Raw genomic sequence first — 18158 nt, forward strand, 5'->3', positions numbered from 1 at the left:
CAAAAAAAAAAAAAAATATATATATATATATATGTATATAATTATATATTTTTCATATATATATTTTTATATTAAAATATAAATATATATATTTATATATAATATATATAGCAAAAATTAATTGGGCATGGTAGCATGCACTTGTAGTCTCAGCTACTCAGGAGGCTGAGGCGGGAGGAAGGAGGATTGCATGAGCCCAAGAGACAGAGGTTGCAGTGAACTGAGATTGGGCCACTGCACACCAGCCCAGGTGACAGAGTGAGACTCTATGAATAAACATTCTAAAAACAGAAAAAGCTTGGGGGCAGGGAAAATGACCAAATTAGTAACATTTAAAAAAAATTGACATCTACCATTGATTCAGGAGTTCCATTTCAAGGAATTTATTCTATGGATTGGTTCACACAAGATTGTTTACTGGAACACCTTATAATTACAAAAGATTGAAAACATCCTAAATGACCCATAATAGGTAACTGATGTTTAAATTATGATAACCTTCATACAGTGAACTACTATGTAGCTACAAAATAAAATGAGCTTTCTGTACTAGGATGGAATGCTCTCCAAAATAAATTATTAAATAAGCAAAGGGCAGAATGGTGTATATGATAAGCTACTATTGTGGTGAGAAGGCAGCTGTATAAGTAGTGTATTTGCATAGAATATTTCTGGAAGAATACACAGGAAATCAGTACAGGATGCCTCTAAGGAAGAGGAAGTAGAAGCTATGGGGCTTTTCACTGTAGGTTCTGATAACTTTTTTTACCATATGTAGATGTTACTTGTAACTTTTTAGTTGTTAAGGAAGATATGAGAGAGCAGTGCTGGTTGAGGTAGGAACAAAACTGGTAGTGCAAGAAACGGAGTGGACAAGTGGTAACAACGTAAAGACAATTTATTTTGTATGCTTTTGCTCCCACCTGTTATATCATGCATTTGTTGGGCCCTAAGTCAAAGACATAAAAATAAAATATTCTTGGTGAGGGGAAAATAGTTATTAAGAGGCATTTTGTTAATTTTACCACAGGTATATTTGCCTTGTGTTTTACAAACAAAAAAGAGGTATGTGGGTTATATGTATGAAACACTGGATCAGAAGGACCCGGTATTTGATGCAAAAGGAATAGAAACAGTTAGAAGAGATTCCTGCCCTGCTGTTTCTAAGGTAAGGTTTATCTATCTTGTCTTCATCTGTAAGAAATAAGTGATAATCTGGTAAAAATGTAACTATGAAGGAACTATATAGCCTATATAATTATATATAACTATTATAACTATAGGAGAAACTACATGAATTTTGAGAATTTCAGTTTAGTTTAGTTTAGTTTTTGTTTGAGACAGTGTCTCACTTTGTGACCCAGGCTGGAGTGCAGTAGTACAGTCCTGGCTCACTGCAGCCTTGACCTCCTCGGCTCAGGCAATCTTTTTGCCTCAGCCTCCTGAGTAGCTAGGATTTTTATTTCTAATAAAAACAATTTATTTGATTTTAGTCTTTAAGTTTCTGACTTCCTCTCATACCTTACATTTTATCAAAATTGCTAAAAAGCAAAACATGAAAGTTTTTTGGCTATTGCCTGGATATGTCATAGTATAACAACTCCCAAAAGCAGAGCAGTATAAAGAAGAGAAACAGACCTGATGTGGTGGCTCACACCTGTAATCCCAGCACTTTGGGAGGCTGAGGCTAATTGATTTCCAAACAATTAGCTATAAATTACTCAAATTTCTCAACCTTAATAACCACGATATTTTGGCTTTTTCTTTACTCGGGCCTAGACTCCTTCTATAGCAAAACAAAAATAAATGGTATAAATGGGAATAGCACTCTATATACTATATACTGTTTTATGAGAGCATTAAAAGCATAATGCATAATATTAATATATTATGTCGTATATATGTGAATTTGGGATTTTTTCAGCACTATTCCTGGAAGAGATATAATCCAGTACCTTCTTTCTCTGCAGGCAGAATTGTACCTAAGCTAAATTAATCAGCTTATTGTATAAATCTCCATCAGTTCCAGTATTCAGAATAAGATACACAGCTTTCATCTAGAACTAACTTAAATTTAATCTGCTTACATAAATCCACTCCATGCTGGTGATTTTGTAGGAGAAACTTCCAACACAGAAAATTCTGTCACAGTTATTTATCAACACTATAAAAAGTGAAAACTGCTGATTTTGATTTGACTCTGTGGTGATCTTTAAACTTCTCTGTGCTTTCTGTGACTGAATCAAGACCCTTTCTGTACTGGTAAATAAAAAAACAGTACATGAAATTGTGTCTGGTTTCTTGTGCCTAGAAACCAGTTTTGACTATTTAAAAAAAAAAAAACTTGGCTGGGCACGGTGGCGCACGCCTGTAATCCCAGCACTTTGGGAGGCTGAGGCGGGTGGATCACAAGGTCAAGAGATCGAGACCATCCTGGCCAACATGGTGAAACCCTGTCTTTACTAAAAATACAAAAATTAGCTGGGTGTGGTGGTGCACACCTGTAGTCCCAGCTACTCAGGAGGCTAAGGCAGGAGAATCGCTTGAACCCAGGAGGTGGAGGTTGCAGTGAGCCAAGATTGCACCACTGCATTCCAGTCTGATGACAGAGTGAGACTCCATCTCAAAAAAAAAAAAAAAAATTAAATGTTTTATGTTGCTTATCACATAGTAAATGTTAATCTGCATGTTATTCTAAATGAACTACATGATATTCTATTTTTAGAAATAGCTCTATAAAGTCTCAAATAACTTTCAATTTCTAATAATTTTTATTATACCATCATTGTAAGTAACAGATTATTTAGGTAGGTTAGCAAGTTACCCAGTAGTTACATAATTGAAAGTATAATAACAGTGGTGAAATACACTAGGAGATATTGTATCTTTACTTGTTTATCTTTTTGTTTTAAGATACTTGAGCGTTCTCTAAAGCTGCTATTTGAAACAAGAGATATAAGTCTAATTAAACAATATGTTCAGCGACAATGTATGAAGCTTCTGGAAGGAAAGGCCAGCATACAAGACTTTATCTTTGCCAAGGAATACAGAGGAAGTTTTTCTTATAAACCAGGAGCTTGTGTGCCAGCCCTTGAACTTACAAGGTAATGATGCCCTCAGTACCTTGCCAGGATAGTCCTGGGGTTCTGCACAAGTCTAGAGTAAATGACAAGACACTTAGTCCACAGACACAGACACACAATTGTTTCTCTACCTGCGCACATGAAGCCTCACTGAAGGTTAGTGAATACTCCCTCATACTTTGTAAGGTGTGAAAAGGAAATCCTCTTTTGGGCTTTCCTTGGGAAACTTACGCAAAGAAATTGTGACTCAGTGCTTGATTCATTTGTTTTTCCCACATCAAAATCACTAGGTAGTCCTTAATATTGATCTACCAAAGCATTTAGATGGTATCATTCTGGAATCAGATAGTTTAACCCCCTAAATTTTCTCTTTTATGATAGATTTATGATAGTTCTTATTCTTAGGGGATAAAATACATCTTTTTCCCACCCCCAGAGGCAGGGTCTCACTTTATCGCCAAGGCTGGAAAGCAGTGGTGCAATCACAGCTCACTGCAGCCTTGACCTCCCAGGCTGAAGCAGTCCTCCTACATCAGCCTCTCAAGTAGCTGGGATAACAGGTGTGCACCATTATGGCTGGCTGATTTTTTTTGTGGAGATGGGGGTCTCACTATGTTGCCCAAGCTGGTCTCAAACTCCTGGGCTCAGGCGATGCTCCCACATTGGCCTCCCAAAGTGCTAGGATTACAAGCATGAGCCACCACTCCCAGCTAAAGTACATCTTAAGCTAGTTGATATCTGCCAACTCATTTACAGAGTAATTTTTAAACTCTTGTAGCATATCTATACTTGGTGTCAACTAAGCAAAATGTATATTCTCAAAGAAATAGTAATTCTATTTTAAAGTGTCTTTTGTAGTTTTTTCATGATTTTATTATTGTTTAAATCTGACTTAACTTGTGAGAATGATGACTTCCATGACAGTATTTGGGTGTGGTGTTTTTTTTTTTTTTTTTGGATTTGAATAGGAAAATGCTAACTTATGACCGGCGCTCTGAGCCTCAAGTCGGGGAGCGAGTGCCATATGTCATCATTTATGGGGCCCCTGGAGTACCACTTATCCAGCTTGTAAGACGCCCAGTGGAAGTCCTGCAGGACCCGACTCTGAGACTGAATGCCACTTACTATATTACCAAGCAAATCCTTCCACCCTTGGCAAGAATCTTCTCACTTATTGGTATTGATGTCTTCAGCTGGTATCATGAATTACCAAGGGTAAGCTTACCAAATAGTACATGTGCTCTAACTATGTAGAGATTTCACTTCAAATTTTCAGTAGAACTAAAGATTTTATGTGCTATTGATGTGGGAGTGCTGGGAAGGGAAGAGCGTGGTCCCTTTAATGATACGGAAAGTGGGAAGGGAAGTGCTGGGTAGAGAAAGGTAGGTCCCTGGTCAGAGCTCCACTCCCAGGGACCTAGGTGAGGATAGGCACTCCTGCTTTCACACCCAAATGTTGCATTTTACAAGACCATCCTGCCCTACCACACCCCAATCCTAGGCCTATAAAAATCCAAGACCCTAGCGGGCAGACACACAAGCAGCTAGCCAGAAGAGCACACCGAGAGGCACTGGCATGCTTGGAGGCCATTGATCGGCAGGACAAGGGGGAGTTTGGCCAGGGGAGTCAGAGAAGAGACAGGCGTCATAGCAGCCTTGTTTCACTATGAGAGCAAAGCAGATCATCTATCTTAAACTGGAAAAGATGCCATGCTTTTCTGGTTTCCTAAAAGAGAAACCTTGAAGTATTCTAAAAACACCTTCCTTGTTTTTGTCAGGTTTGTCTAAAAAATTTTTTAAAAATAAAATAAAAAATAAAAATACCTTCTTAGCTTCAAGTTGGCCAAATTATAGATATATTAAAATAAATCCCACAGTGATTTCAGTGGTAAACAGCCAAAAAATAATGTAGAATAAACCAGTTAGAAGATAAATGGAGAGCAAAAATTCCTTTGAAATGAGTGTCTAAGAAAGCTGTAGGATTTAGTAGCTAGACAAAGCCCTGAAGAAACCAGCCTAAAGAAGTATTGCAGTGGTGAAATAGCATTACAGTTGGTCCCCAACTTATCATGGTTCAACTTAAGATTTTTCTACAGAAGTGATATGCCTTCAGTAGAAACCATAGTTCAAGTACACATACAAGCATTCTGTTTTTTTTTCAGTACAGTATTCAGTAAATCCCATGAGATAGTCAACACTTTATTATAAAATAGCTTTGTGTTAGATGATCTTGCCCAACTGTAATTTACTGTAAGTGTTCTGAGCACATATCCTGGCTTTAAGACAGGAAACTCAGATTCTTTATTACTAACGTTCATTTCATCACCAGCAAGAATGTTAAACCAATGACATTTGTAAGAGGCGAACCTAGTAACTTTTTTACAAAGTGATGTATAAGACACCAGGAGAATATTGCAAAGGTATAATAATGATACAGTAATGTTATTTCAGTGTAAAAAGAGTACCAGAAGACAGATCTCTGAAAACAGCCTTAACTTCAAATGAAGAATTCTTATGACATGTATCTAATTAAATTTGAAATGCTCCAGGTTCACTTTGGCTTGAGTTCTGCACTCCATTGCCTAAAAGTTGTTTAGGCATTTCCACTTACTTTTTTTCCATGGCCTAACTTGTGCAGCTCTAGACAGTATCCACTCTTACCCTGGATTTCTTTTATTGTCCTCTATGATGTCCATTGCCCTATATGATCTCGTACATCTATGTGTCTCAATCAAAAAACTGAGTGGCAAGAGACCTTTTTTTCCCCAAAGAAAAAAAGAACAGTGTATCTGATAATATTAAGATGTAAGTTCCATGAAAGCAAGGACTTCATTCATTCCTATAGCTCCAGTGTCTGGAATAGTGCCTGGCACACAGTAGCCACTCAACATTTGTTGAATGAGTGAGTGAATGAATGAATGCCTGAGTAAACCTGTAATCAGCATGAAAATAGCATCTCTGATGTGAAGCTGACTCAGACTTAACTTCTGAATGGATGTTTTTGTAGATCCATAAAGCTACCAGCTCTTCGCGAAGTGAACCTGAAGGGCGGAAAGGCACTATTTCACAATATTTTACTACCTTACACTGTCCTGTGTGTGATGATCTAACTCAGCATGGCATCTGTAGTAAATGTCGGAGCCAACCTCAGCATGTTGCAGTCATCCTCAACCAAGAAATCCGGGAATTGGAACGTAAACAGGAGCAACTTGTAAAGGTATGCTTTTGTTCCACAGACCTGGAATTATAAGCAAGTCTGATTTTACAGGAAGATATAGTCAACTTTTCAATTATAGTATAAGATATGAAACTGATGTGGAAAGTGAAATGAGAGTCTAAATGATAAACTTCCTAAAAATCTCAAAAGTATCATAATTAAACTATTAATAATAGTTTAATTTGTTTTACAATTTTTTTTGTGGAATAGTGTGTTGTATGTGTGTATTTTTTAAGGTGGGAACAGCGAGAGAATGTGTTGTGTTTTTTTTTTTTTTTTTATTGCATTTTAGGTTTTGGGGTACATGTGAAAAACATGCAAGGTTGTTGCATAGGTGCATACGTGGCAGTATGATTTGCTGCCTCCCTCCCCTTCACCTATATCTGGCATTTCTCCCCATGCTGTCCCTCCCCAACTCCCCACCCCGCCGCTGTCCCCCCTCCCCCCAACAGACCCCCGTGTATAGTGCTCCCCTCCCTGTGTCCATGTGTTCTCCTTGTTCACCACCCACCTATGAGTGAGAACATGTGGTGTTTGATTTTGTGTTCTTGTGTCAGTTTGCTGAGAATGATGTTTTCCAGGTTCATCCATGTCCCTACAAAGGACGTGAACTCCTCGTTTTTAATGGCTGCATAATATTCCATGGTGTGTATGTGCCACATTTTTCCTGTCCAGTCTATCATCGATGGGCATTTGGGCTGGTTCCAGGTCTTTGCTATTGTAAACTGTGCTGCAATGAACATTCGTGTGCATGTGTCCTTCTAGTAGAACGATTTATAATCCTTTGGATATATGCCCAGTAATGGGATTGCTGGGTCAAATGGAATTTCTATTTCTAGGTCCTTGAGGAATCGCCACACTGTTTTCCACAGTGGTTGAACTAATTTACACTCCCACCAACAGTGTAAAAGTGTTCCTATTTCTCCACATCCTCTCCAGCATCTGTTTTCTCCAGATTTTTTAATGATCGCCATTCTAACTGGCGTGAGATGGTATCTCAATGTAGTTTTGATTTGCATTTCTCTAATGACCAGTGATGATGAGCATTTTTTCATATGTTTGTTGGCCTCATGTATGTCTTCTTTTGTAAAGTATCTGTTCATATCCTTCGCCCATTTTTGAATGGGCTTGTTTGTTTTTTTCTTGTAAATCTTTTTTAGCTCGTTGTAAATTCTGGATATCAGCCCTTTGTCAGACGGGTAGTCTGCAAAAATTTTTTCCCATTCTGTTGGTTGCCGATTCACTCTATTGACTTTCTTTTGCCGTGCAGAAGCTGTTGAGTTTGATTAGGTCCCATTTGTCTATTTTGGCTTTTGTTGCCAATGCTTTTGGTGTTTTGGTCATAAAGTCCTTGCCTACGCCTATGTCCTGAATGGTTTTGCCTAGGTTTCCTTCTAGTGTTTTTTTGGTGTTACGTCTTATGTTTAAGTCTTTAATCCATCTGGAGTCAATTTTAGTGATGATAGGGTGTCAATTTTAGTTCTCTCCTTTCTTCTCATGTGGGCACTTATTGCTATATATTTTCCTCTAGAGACTGCTTTAAATGTGTCCCAGAGATTCTGGTATGTGGTGTCTTCGTTCTCGTTGGTTTCGAAGAACATCTTTATTTCTGCCTTCATTTCAGTGTTTATCCAGTCAACATTCAGGAGAAAGTTGTTCAATTTCCATGAGGCTGTGCGGTTCTGGGTTGGCTTCTGAATTCTGAGTTCTAACTTGATTGCACTGTGGTCTGAGAGACTGTTTGTTATGGTTTCCGTTCTTTTGCATTTGCTGAGGAGTGATTTACTTCCAATTATGTGGTCAATTTTAGAGTAGGTGTGATGTGGTGCTGAGAAGAATGTATATTCTCTGGATTTGGGCTGGAGGGTTCTGTAAATGTGTATTAGGTTTGCTTGTTCCAGGTCTAAGTTCAAGTCCTGGATATCCTTATTAATTTTCTGTCTCGTTGATCTGTCTAATATTGACAATGGTGTGTTGAAGTCTCCCACTATTAATGTGTGGGAGTCTAAGTCTCTTTGCAAGTCTTTAAGAACTTGCCTTATGTATCTGGGTGCTCCTGTATTAGGTGCATATATATTTAGGATTGTTAGCTCTTCTTGTTGCATTGATCCTTTTACCATTATGTAATGTTCTTTGTCTCTTTTGATCTTTGTTGCTTTAAAGTCTATTTTATCAGAGATGAGAATTGCAACTCCTGCTTTTTTTTGCTCTCCATTTGCTTGGTAAATCTTCCTCCATCCCTTTATTTTGAGCCTTTGTGTATCCTTGCATGTGAGGTGCGTTTCCTGGATACAGCACACTGATGGGTTTTGGCTTTTTATCCAATTTGCCAGTCTGTGTCTTTTGATTGGGGCATTTAGTCCATTTACATTTAGGGTTAATATTGTTATGTGTGAGTTTGATCCTGTCATTTTGATGCTAGCTGGCTGTTTTGCCCATTGGTTGATGCAGATTCTTCATTGTGTTGCTGCTCTTTACCATTTCGTGCATTTTTGGAGTGGCTGGTGCTGGTTGTTTTTTTCTATGTGTAGTGTCTCGTTCAGGAGCTCTTGTAAAGCTGGTCTGGTGGTGATGAAATCTGTGAGTACTTGCTTGTTCACAAAGGATTTTATTTTTCCTTCACTTATGAAGCTTAGTTTGGCTGGATATGAAATTCTGGGTTGAAAGTTCTTTTCTTTAAGGATGTTGAATATCGGCCCCCACTCTCTTCTGGCCTGTAGGGTTTCTGCTGAGAGATCTGCTGTGAGTCTGATGGGTTTCCCTTTGTGGGTAACCCGACCTTTCTCTCTGGCTGCCCTTAGTATTTTCTCCTTCATTTCAACCCTGGTGAATCTGATGATTATGTGCCTTGGGGTTGCTCTTCTAGAGGAATATCTTTGTGGTGTTTTCTGTATTTCCTGGACTTGAATATTGGCCTGCCTTGCTAGGTTGGGGAAGTTTTCCTGGATAATATCCTGAAGAGTATTTTCCAGCTTGGATGCATTCTCTTCGTCACATTCAGGTACACCTATCACACGTAGATTAGGTCTTTTCACGTAGTCCCATATTTCTTGTTGACTCTGTTCATTCCTTTTTACCTTGTTTTCTCTAATCTTCCCTTCTCGTTTTATTTCATTGAGTTGATCTTCAACTTCTGATATCCTTTCTTCTGCTTGGTCAATTTGGCTGTTGAAACTTGTGCATGCTTTGCGAAGTTCTCGTGTTGTGTTTTTCAGCTCCATCAATTCGCTCATATTCCTCTCTAAGTTGTCCATTCTCATTAGCATTTCATCAAGTCTTTTTTCAAGGTTCTTAGTTTCTTTGCATTGGGTTAGAACATGTTCTTTTAGCTCACGGAAGTTTCTTATTATCCATTTTCTGAAAGCTGATTCTGTCATTTCATCACACTCATTCTCCGTCTAGTCTTGTTCCCGTGCTGGTGAGGAGTTATGCTCCCTTGTAGGAGGAGAGGTGTTCTGGTTTTGGGTGTTTTCATCCTTTTTGCGCTGGTTTCTTCCCATCTTTGTGGATTTATCCGCCTATTGACTTTGTAGTTGCTGTCTTTCTGATTTTGGTAATTTTAAGTCTGCAGCAGCTGAACTCATAAACCCCCTTTTCTTCCCCCCAGGTGTTCTGGCCCAGGGAGTTAGGGCTTTATGCTTTTCAGCTGTGTTGCTACCGTTTTCCCTGCCCACAAGGTGGCAGTCTAGTCACACTCAGCCTGCAGAGGCTTCGCTGAGCTGCTGTGAGCTCCGCCCAGCTTCCTTCTGAGCTTCCCTGCAGTCCTGTTTATATGGGTGTAGTTAGAACTGCTTCCGCTATGCTGGCCCGCCCCTGTAGTGACGGAGTCTCTGTAGTGGCGGGTTGTCTTGGTTACGGCAAATTGCCCCGGGAACTGCAGGGTGTTTCCCGATGGAGGATGCCCCTCCTCCACAGTGCTGGACCTTCCCAAGTTCAGCCATGTTTCCAGTGGCGCCCTCTTTGCCCGGGAATCTCTTGGCTTGCCTCCTTGCCTCAGCTCCCCTTGCTGGCCCAGAGGGGACACAGTCTCGTTCACTTTGCTCAAGGAGCCGCTGCTCCTGCCCCCGGTGCAGGCCGAGCGGCTGCTCCGGTCCAACCAGCGGCGCTGGGAACCCGTGGAGCTTCTCCGCCTGTGAATCTCCTGGTCTGTGGGCAGTTAAAATCCGCTGCCCTGTGTGCCGCTGCGTCAGCCGAAGCAGCGGCTCTGAGATTCGTGGCGCGCCCTTGCCCGGGGGTCTCCTGGCTTGACTCCCTGCTTCAGCTCCCCTTGCTGGCTCAGAGGGAACTCTGTCTCTCTCGCTCTGCATAAGAAGCCACTGCCCCCCGCCCCAGGGTGTAGGCTGAGTGGCCACGCCGCTCAAACCAGCAGCGCTGGCGACCCGTGGGGCTTCTCCTCCTGTGAATCTCCTGGTCTGTGGGCAGTAAAAATCCGTCTGGAAATGCGGCATCCACTCACCCTCTGTCGTGTTGTGTTTCTTTTTTTTTTTTTTTTTTTTTGTTTTGAGACGGAGTTTCGCTCTTGTTACCCAGGCTGGAGTGCAATGGCGCGATCTCGGCTCACCGCAACCTCCGCCTCCTGGGTTCAGGCAATTCTCCTGCCTCAGCCTCCTGAGTAGCTGGGATTACAGGCACGCGCCACCATGCCCAGCTAATTTTTTTGTATTTTTAGTAGAGATGGGGTTTCACCATGTTGACCAGGATAGTCTCGATCTCTTGACCTCGTGATCCACCCGCCTCGGCCTCCCAAAGTGCTGGGATTACAGGCGTGAGCCACCGCGCCCAGCCCGTGTTGTGTTTCTTAATAGCTAGAACAAGAATGGCCATACATCCAATTTTTTTTTTTTTTTTTTTGGAGATAAAGTCTCATTCTGTTGCCCAGGCTGGAGTGCAGTGGCGCAATCTCAGCTCGTTACAACCTTCACCTCCCAGATTCAAGCAATTCTCCTGTCTCAGCCTCCTGAGTAGCTGGGACAACAGGCACACACCACCACGCCCGGCTAATTTTTTGTACTTCTTTTAGTAGAGATGGGGTTTCACTGTGTGCCCAGGCTGGTCTCGAACTCCTGAGTTCAGGCAGTCCGCCCACCTCGGCCTCCCAAAGTGGGTGAGCCACCATGCCCAGCCCCAATTTATTTTATAATATAGGTTGAGCATCCCTAATTGAAAAAAATCAAAATGCTCAGATTTTCAGATTAGTGATACTCAACCAGTAAGTATAATTCACATATTCCAAAATCTGAAAAAAATTGAAATCTGAAACACTTATGGTCCTAAGCATTTCAAATAAGGGATATTTAGTATTAAAAAAAAGAAAGCAAACATCTCAATTGCTCTATTAGTGCTTACCATTCTTTAAAAAAAAAAATTAGTTGTGTTAGAAAATTGCTTGCTAGTAAATTTGGAAGGTTTACAATTCTGTGAGTCCAGATTGATGATTATAGCATGTTTGAGGCATACTGTGTGCCAGAGACTGTCCTAGGCACTCTTCCAGGTGAGTGACACAGAGAGTTTAAGTGATTTGCATGTTCTACTGCTGATAAGTGGCTGAGCTGGGATACAGACATAAAATGCAAAGATGATTTTTCAATTATGAGAATTCTAGCAGAAATAAACAACAAGCATCTCAAAGTAAGTTGGAGAATGAAATCTAAAGAAAAGTTTGCCACCTCATACCCCCTGATAAAATCCTTACTCCTTAGTATGGTTGATAAGTCATCTCTGTTCTGTCCCTACCTGCTACCCCTCTGTCACCATTTCTCGCTCTATGTCACACTCTACCTCCACCCATACCATACTGAATTTCTTTTAGGTCTGTGAATGCCCTTGCCTCCTCTTGTTCCTAGCCTTTAAACACCCTGCTACTTCTGTCAGGAACACTTTCCTCTATCCATCCCACCCTACCCCCATCATCTGAGGAATCAGCTGAAACCCCTGGACTGGGTGAAGCGTGCAGTAGGCTCCTGCCATAATCTTTTCTGCTTTATTGTAATTTGGGGTTTGTCTGTCTTCCTTACTAATAGCAAATGAGCCAATGAGGAAAGAGGCCCTGTTCTTTCACTGTCGAATCAGTTATGCCTAGCATATAGCCAAGTCCATGGGGGTGGTCTGTAAATATTTATTGAATGAATGAACAACTTCCTGCTTAATGAATAATTAAAGAAGGAATACATTACTGGAGTTAGTTATACCAACCACCTTTCTGCCATTTTGTGCCAGTTTTGTGGTTCTCGTCAGTACAACCACTGAAGTCTCTGAGTGCTCCCAGCTTCTATTTATTTTTATAGGCATCTGTCCTGATGGCAGCAGCCAACTTTCATAGAAAATTCCCTTGCTGGATCCTAGTATGAGGCCTAGATGAGAGCAGGACTTCCAGAGCTCTACTGAGCTCAGGCTGTTAAATGGGCCTTTCCTAGACGTTTTTATGTTTTTTTCTGCACTCAGTGACAAACACATCACTACTTGGTGCCATCAATTTACCCAGAGCCCATCCCCTTCAATATAAGGTGTTTGATTTTTTTTTTTTTTTTGAGGCAGGGTCTCACTTTGTCACCCAGACTGAAGTGCAGTGGCATGATCACAGCTCACTGCAGCCTCAACCTCCCAGGCTCAAGTCAACCTCCCAGCTCAGCCTCCCAAGCAGCTGGGACTACAGGCATATGCCACCATGCTTGACTAACTTTTTTCTTTTTTGTAGACATGGGTCTTACTATGTTGCCCAGGCTGGACTCAAACTGTTGGACTCAAGCAGTCCTCTGACTTCAGCTGTCCAAGTGCTGGGATTACAGGCATGAACCACCATGCCTGGCCATCTTATTTCTTACAAAAATACAGTTTCAAAGAAAGCGATGCCACAGCCATAAAAAAGAACAAAATTTGCCAGGCATGGTAGCTTATGCCTGTAATTGCAGCATTTTGGGAGGCCGAGGCAGGCGAATCCCCTGAGGTCAGGAGTTTGAGACCAGCCTGACCAACATGAAGAAACCTCATCTCTACTAAAAATAAAAAATTATCCATGCATGGTGCCGCATGCCTGTAATCCCAGCTACTCAGGAGGCTAAGGCAGGAGAATCACTTGAACCTAAGAGGCAGAGGTTGCAGTGAGCCGAGATTGTGCCATTGCACTCCAGCCTGGGCACCAAGAGCGAAACTCTGTCTCAAAAAAGAAAAAAGAACAAAATCATGTCCTTTGTAGCAATATGTATGCACCTGGAGCCATTATCCTAAGCAAATTAATGCAGAAACAGAAAACCAAATACTGCATGTTCTCACATATAAGTTCTCACATATATTAAACACTGGGGACTAATGGACATAAAGATGGGAACAATAAACACTGGGGATTCCAAAAGCGGGATAGGGAGAGGAAAAGCTGAAAAACACCTGTCAGGGCCTACATTTACTGCTTGGGCAACAGGATCATTAGAAGTCCAAACCTCAGCATCATACAATATACCCATGTAACAAACCTACATGTGTACCCTTAGATCTAAAATTTTTTTTAACAAAAAGTGATGCTATTTATAAATAATGATGGTTTGTCATCTTTCAAGAGTCATTTTAATTTTAGGTGTTTTTCAAGAATGTTCAAATGAATGTCTTCCCCATGCACTAATTTGTAGAAATTTTTAATGAAGCAGAAATTGCTAGAGATGTAATGAGAATTAGAAACACATCAAAACAGATTTTACATCATTCTTAATCCAAGACCAATCAAGTAATCAAAAATAAGTGAAATTATTGAAATTCTAAACATTGTAAGTAAGACCTTGTGATTATATATCAACTTCTTAAGTGTTTCTGGAATGTTTTTAAAATGGCCATATCTGGCCAGGCGCGGTGGCTCATGCCTGTAATCCCAACATTTGGGAGACCAAGGCAGGTAGATCACCTGAGGTCAGGAGTTTGAGGCGTTTGGCCAACATGGAGAAACCCCAGCATTACTAAAAAATACAAAAATTAGCCAGGCACAGTGGTACCAGCCTTGTACTCACAACTACTTGGGAGGCTGAATCGGGAAAATCACTTGAACCCAGGAGGCAGAAGCTGCAGTGAGCTGATTGTGCCACTGAACTCCAGCCTGGGTAATAGAGCAAGCCTCTGTCAGTCAGTCAAAAAAAAAAAAAAATTGTAGTCTGTAAAGAAAGCCTCAGCTGGGCCTTGTGGCTCACACCTGTAATCCCAGCACTTTGGGATGCTGAGGTGGGAGGATCACTTGAGGTCAGGAGTTCAATACCAGCCTAGCCAACATGACAAAACCCCATCTCTACTAAAAATACAAAAATCAGCTGGGCATGATGGCAGGCGCCTAATCCCAGCTACTTGGGAGGTTGAGGCAGGAGGTGGAGGTTACAGTGAGCCGAAATTGTGCCACTGCACTCCAGCCTGAGCAACAGAGTGAGACTCTATCTCAAAAAAAAAAAAAAAAGCCTCAATACATTTCAAAAAGTAGAAATATTACAAATGAATGTAATACAATGCAATGCTATAAAAATGATAATTACAAACTAAAAAAACAAAGTGATCTTTCCACTTGCAAATTCTGTTAAGAAAATTCTGTTAAACAAAATGAAAACACTGCAAATCAGATTCTAGATGGCAGATCTCATAGAAAAATTCATCACCTAAACACTGTTTATCATAAACATGAAAGAATGAAAGCAAATGAATTAAGCATCTGACTGAATTTTTTTTTGAGACAGAGTCTCACTCTGTCACCCAGACTGGGGTGCAGTGGCATGATCTTGGCTTACTGCAACCTCTGCCTCCCAGGTTCCAGTGATACTGCTGCCTCAGCCTCCCAAGTAGCTGGGATAAAAGGTGCGCACCACCACACCCAGCTAATTTTTGTATTTTTAGTGAAGATGGTTTCACCATGGTAGCCAGGCTGGTCTCAGACTCTTGACCTGAGTTGATCCACCCATCTCGGCCTCCAAAAGCTCTAGGATTGAGGCGTGAGCCACCACCACTGAATTTTTTTTTAACAAGAAAGCCAAAGGATAGTAAAAATAATAAAGATTAAAGCAGATATTTGTTAAGTGCCTGACTCCCTATAAGCTACAAAGTAGATATCCAGCTTGGGGCATTTAAAGTTTTAAATGTAAGCCTGAATCAAGCTATAATGCTTAGAGTTTAAATCACCAGTAAAGGATCTTGAAACTAAACACTGAGTTAAATTTAGTGAGTCAAGTAATTCCATCCTGGCTTATTTATCAGACAAGCACAGAAAGGGCTTAAATATTTATCAGTTTGTCCTGGCACCTGAATGTAACTGCAATTCATAGAGCTGTAATACAGAAATTCTATATTTGGGAATAGATTTGAGTCTCTTGGCAGAGATGTAATTAGCAAAGCCTTCATATCATAGAAGAGCATACTCAGTCTTCATGGAGCATACTGAAGCACATGTTTCTAAGCAGTCTGCTTGTGACAATATCATAATATTGGATACAGTAACCAGTCTACTGAGAAAAAACGTGCCCTTCGGTTGACTGGAAGATAACTGGGGCAAAGAACAAAAATGTACTGGCCTGTGAGCCATCTCTAAAACTGAAACCCTTTGATAAATATAGATCAAAGAATTTGCTAGAGCATATCTGATTTCTCTTAAAACAGTCCAGAGTAGTTACTGCCATTTGGTATCGCTTTTTAAAATCACTTGTCTACACTATTCAGGTGAAAAGTTGGCCTGCATTTTCTTAACGCTTGGGAGTCCTCACTGGCATCCTTCTTAATTTTATGTTCATGTTATAATCTTTTTTTAGCTGTATATGCAACTTGAGGCTTTTAAGTATTTTTAAAAATCTGATCATTGTGTAAAACATTATAATGCTTCTCTTTTTAAAAAATGCCTTATGATTTATTATTTTCTTTAAGATCAGTCTTATACATCCAGATCATCTGGGAGCCTTAAGAAATACAAATTCTTAGGCTTTCATGCCCAGAGATTCTGATTCATTATGGGTCTGGGATGGGGCATTTGTTTATTTTTAAGCTCATTGAACACTGATCTAGACCACTACTTTCAAATTCACATCATTTGATTTTTTTCATACTGGCTTTTCAATTCTGGAATAAGAAAAAGAATAAGTTTTTTTATGATTGACATATGAGGATATAGTCTAAGTAATTTGAAACAAATTGTGTTTATAGTTCATTTAAGAGACATTCTTTGGTAATTGGGTAGCTTATGTGGATTTTAATAGGATTCCATTGTAAATGAAAGTTAATCTCAGGAATGAAATGAGTCCTTGGGGAAATTTGTATTGTGTGTGTACAAAATAATATCCTTTAGAAATGTCTCAACATAGGGTAGTCTAGGCTTCTAAGAGATGAAAATTAATAAAAGTTTTTATATTATATGTCATACGTCTGCCAGTAATCTGTGTAAAAATGTGTTGTTTACACATGTGCATAAAAACTTTCCTATTTTTTTATTTCTCTTATGCTTTCAGATATGCAAGAACTGTACAGGTTGCTTTGATCGACACATCCCATGTGTTTCTCTGAACTGCCCAGTACTTTTCAAACTCTCCCGAGTAAATAGAGAACTGTCCAAGGCACCATATCTCCGGCAATTACTAGACCAGTTTTAAATTGTCAATATCACAGAATTACAGGTGCTATTTTTTTCAGTGTTTACCACTAAATTGTTGTGCATGGTGCTTTTTAACTTTCATCGAGTCAAGGATGTTCACTGTCTGTCTGTTACCTGGAGACTATGAAGAATTCTATGCTAACTGAATTAAAAATTGTACTTGGTGATCTCTGAATAGCTCACTTCTTATAATGTACAAATTCCTCATTCTGTCACCTTTTTAACATTGTTTTATAATGCAGGTGTTGGATTTGCTGCAGTTTGTGTACCATCTTGTAAATCCATTTGACTAGATCATGTTTACTTCCCTGTGGAAGGAGCACTGAAAACCTCTTAAAGAAAAGACATTCATGTGTTTTCCTTGAACAGTCTGTATCAAGACGTGTTACTTCAAGATATCCATTCACTTTATAATTTTGACTGCAAAATATTTTGTAAATACACTTTTTTACTTTTCAAACAACTGAGTAAAATAATGTGCAATGACTTTTATACAAATGATTTTCAAGTTGTTTGGTATATTTCCTCTAGGTTTTGCTTGACTCAAAGTAGATTGTTATTTTGATCAAACTGTGCAAACAGTAGTACCATGTGTAGCATTTTGAAACATTATTTTTAAAAAAAATGCTGTCTTGCTTTAGCTATTATGGGGCATTGTGAGGAACTGTGCAAAGACATTTTTGTTACAAACCTGTGGGCCTGTTGCAATACTTTAAAAATAAAAAATTTTATTCCATTTGCTTGTTTTGTATAGACATTTCTATTGCTTCTAAATATGCTTAAAATATTTTCTTTCCTTATGTACTGTACAGTTATTCTTATTTGCCATCATCTTGAACACAAAATGTGTATTTAGAATATTTGTATAACTGTGTAAAATAAAAAAGGAATTATGTGGTCAGTGCATTGTTTTTTAAACTGGAAATCATTTTGTTTTAAAAAAGTTAATGGAAACCATATTAAAATTGAATAAAATATGAAATATAGCAGTGTGCCTTCATGTTTTTTATAAGCCTACATTGGTTACATCTTACCCTAGCCATTTCTGAGTTTTAATGAAGTATTTATTTAACACTTTTTTATATCCTGTTTCATATTGTAATTTCCTTACCAAAACTTCAGGGTTAAAACAAACAAAACAAAAAGGCAGCAAAAATAGGAAAATTTTAGCACGCATCCTTTTATAAAGTTCTAATAGTGTACTTGTTAGTAGATCTTCAGTGTTCACTTTCATTTTGATATAATAATTATTAAATTAATCTTG

General features: G+C 39.5%; 1 protein-coding gene across 3 annotated transcripts in view; it reads left to right on the forward strand.

Moving 5' to 3' along the window:
• The window catches only part of REV3L (REV3 like, DNA directed polymerase zeta catalytic subunit), a 177285-nt gene extending 159405 nt beyond the window's left edge, over nt 1–17880 (forward strand). For all 3 annotated transcript variants that reach the window (XM_012438368.2, XM_012438367.3, XM_064360773.1), the window contains exons 28-32: nt 1031–1168; nt 2914–3104; nt 4052–4298; nt 6091–6300; nt 16752–17880. In XM_012438368.2, the coding sequence (XP_012293791.2) occupies nt 1031–1168; nt 2914–3104; nt 4052–4298; nt 6091–6300; nt 16752–16892 (927 nt within the window). In that variant the 3' untranslated portion in view covers nt 16893–17880. The remainder of the gene's footprint in view (nt 1–1030; nt 1169–2913; nt 3105–4051; nt 4299–6090; nt 6301–16751) is intronic.
• Nucleotides 17881–18158: the final 278 nt, after the last annotated feature.

Source organism: Aotus nancymaae, unplaced genomic scaffold (assembly GCF_030222135.1).
Source record: "Aotus nancymaae isolate 86718 unplaced genomic scaffold, 86718_ANA_hifiasm-v0.15.2.pri h1tg000040l, whole genome shotgun sequence".
Taxonomy (NCBI): domain Eukaryota; kingdom Metazoa; phylum Chordata; class Mammalia; order Primates; family Aotidae; genus Aotus; species Aotus nancymaae.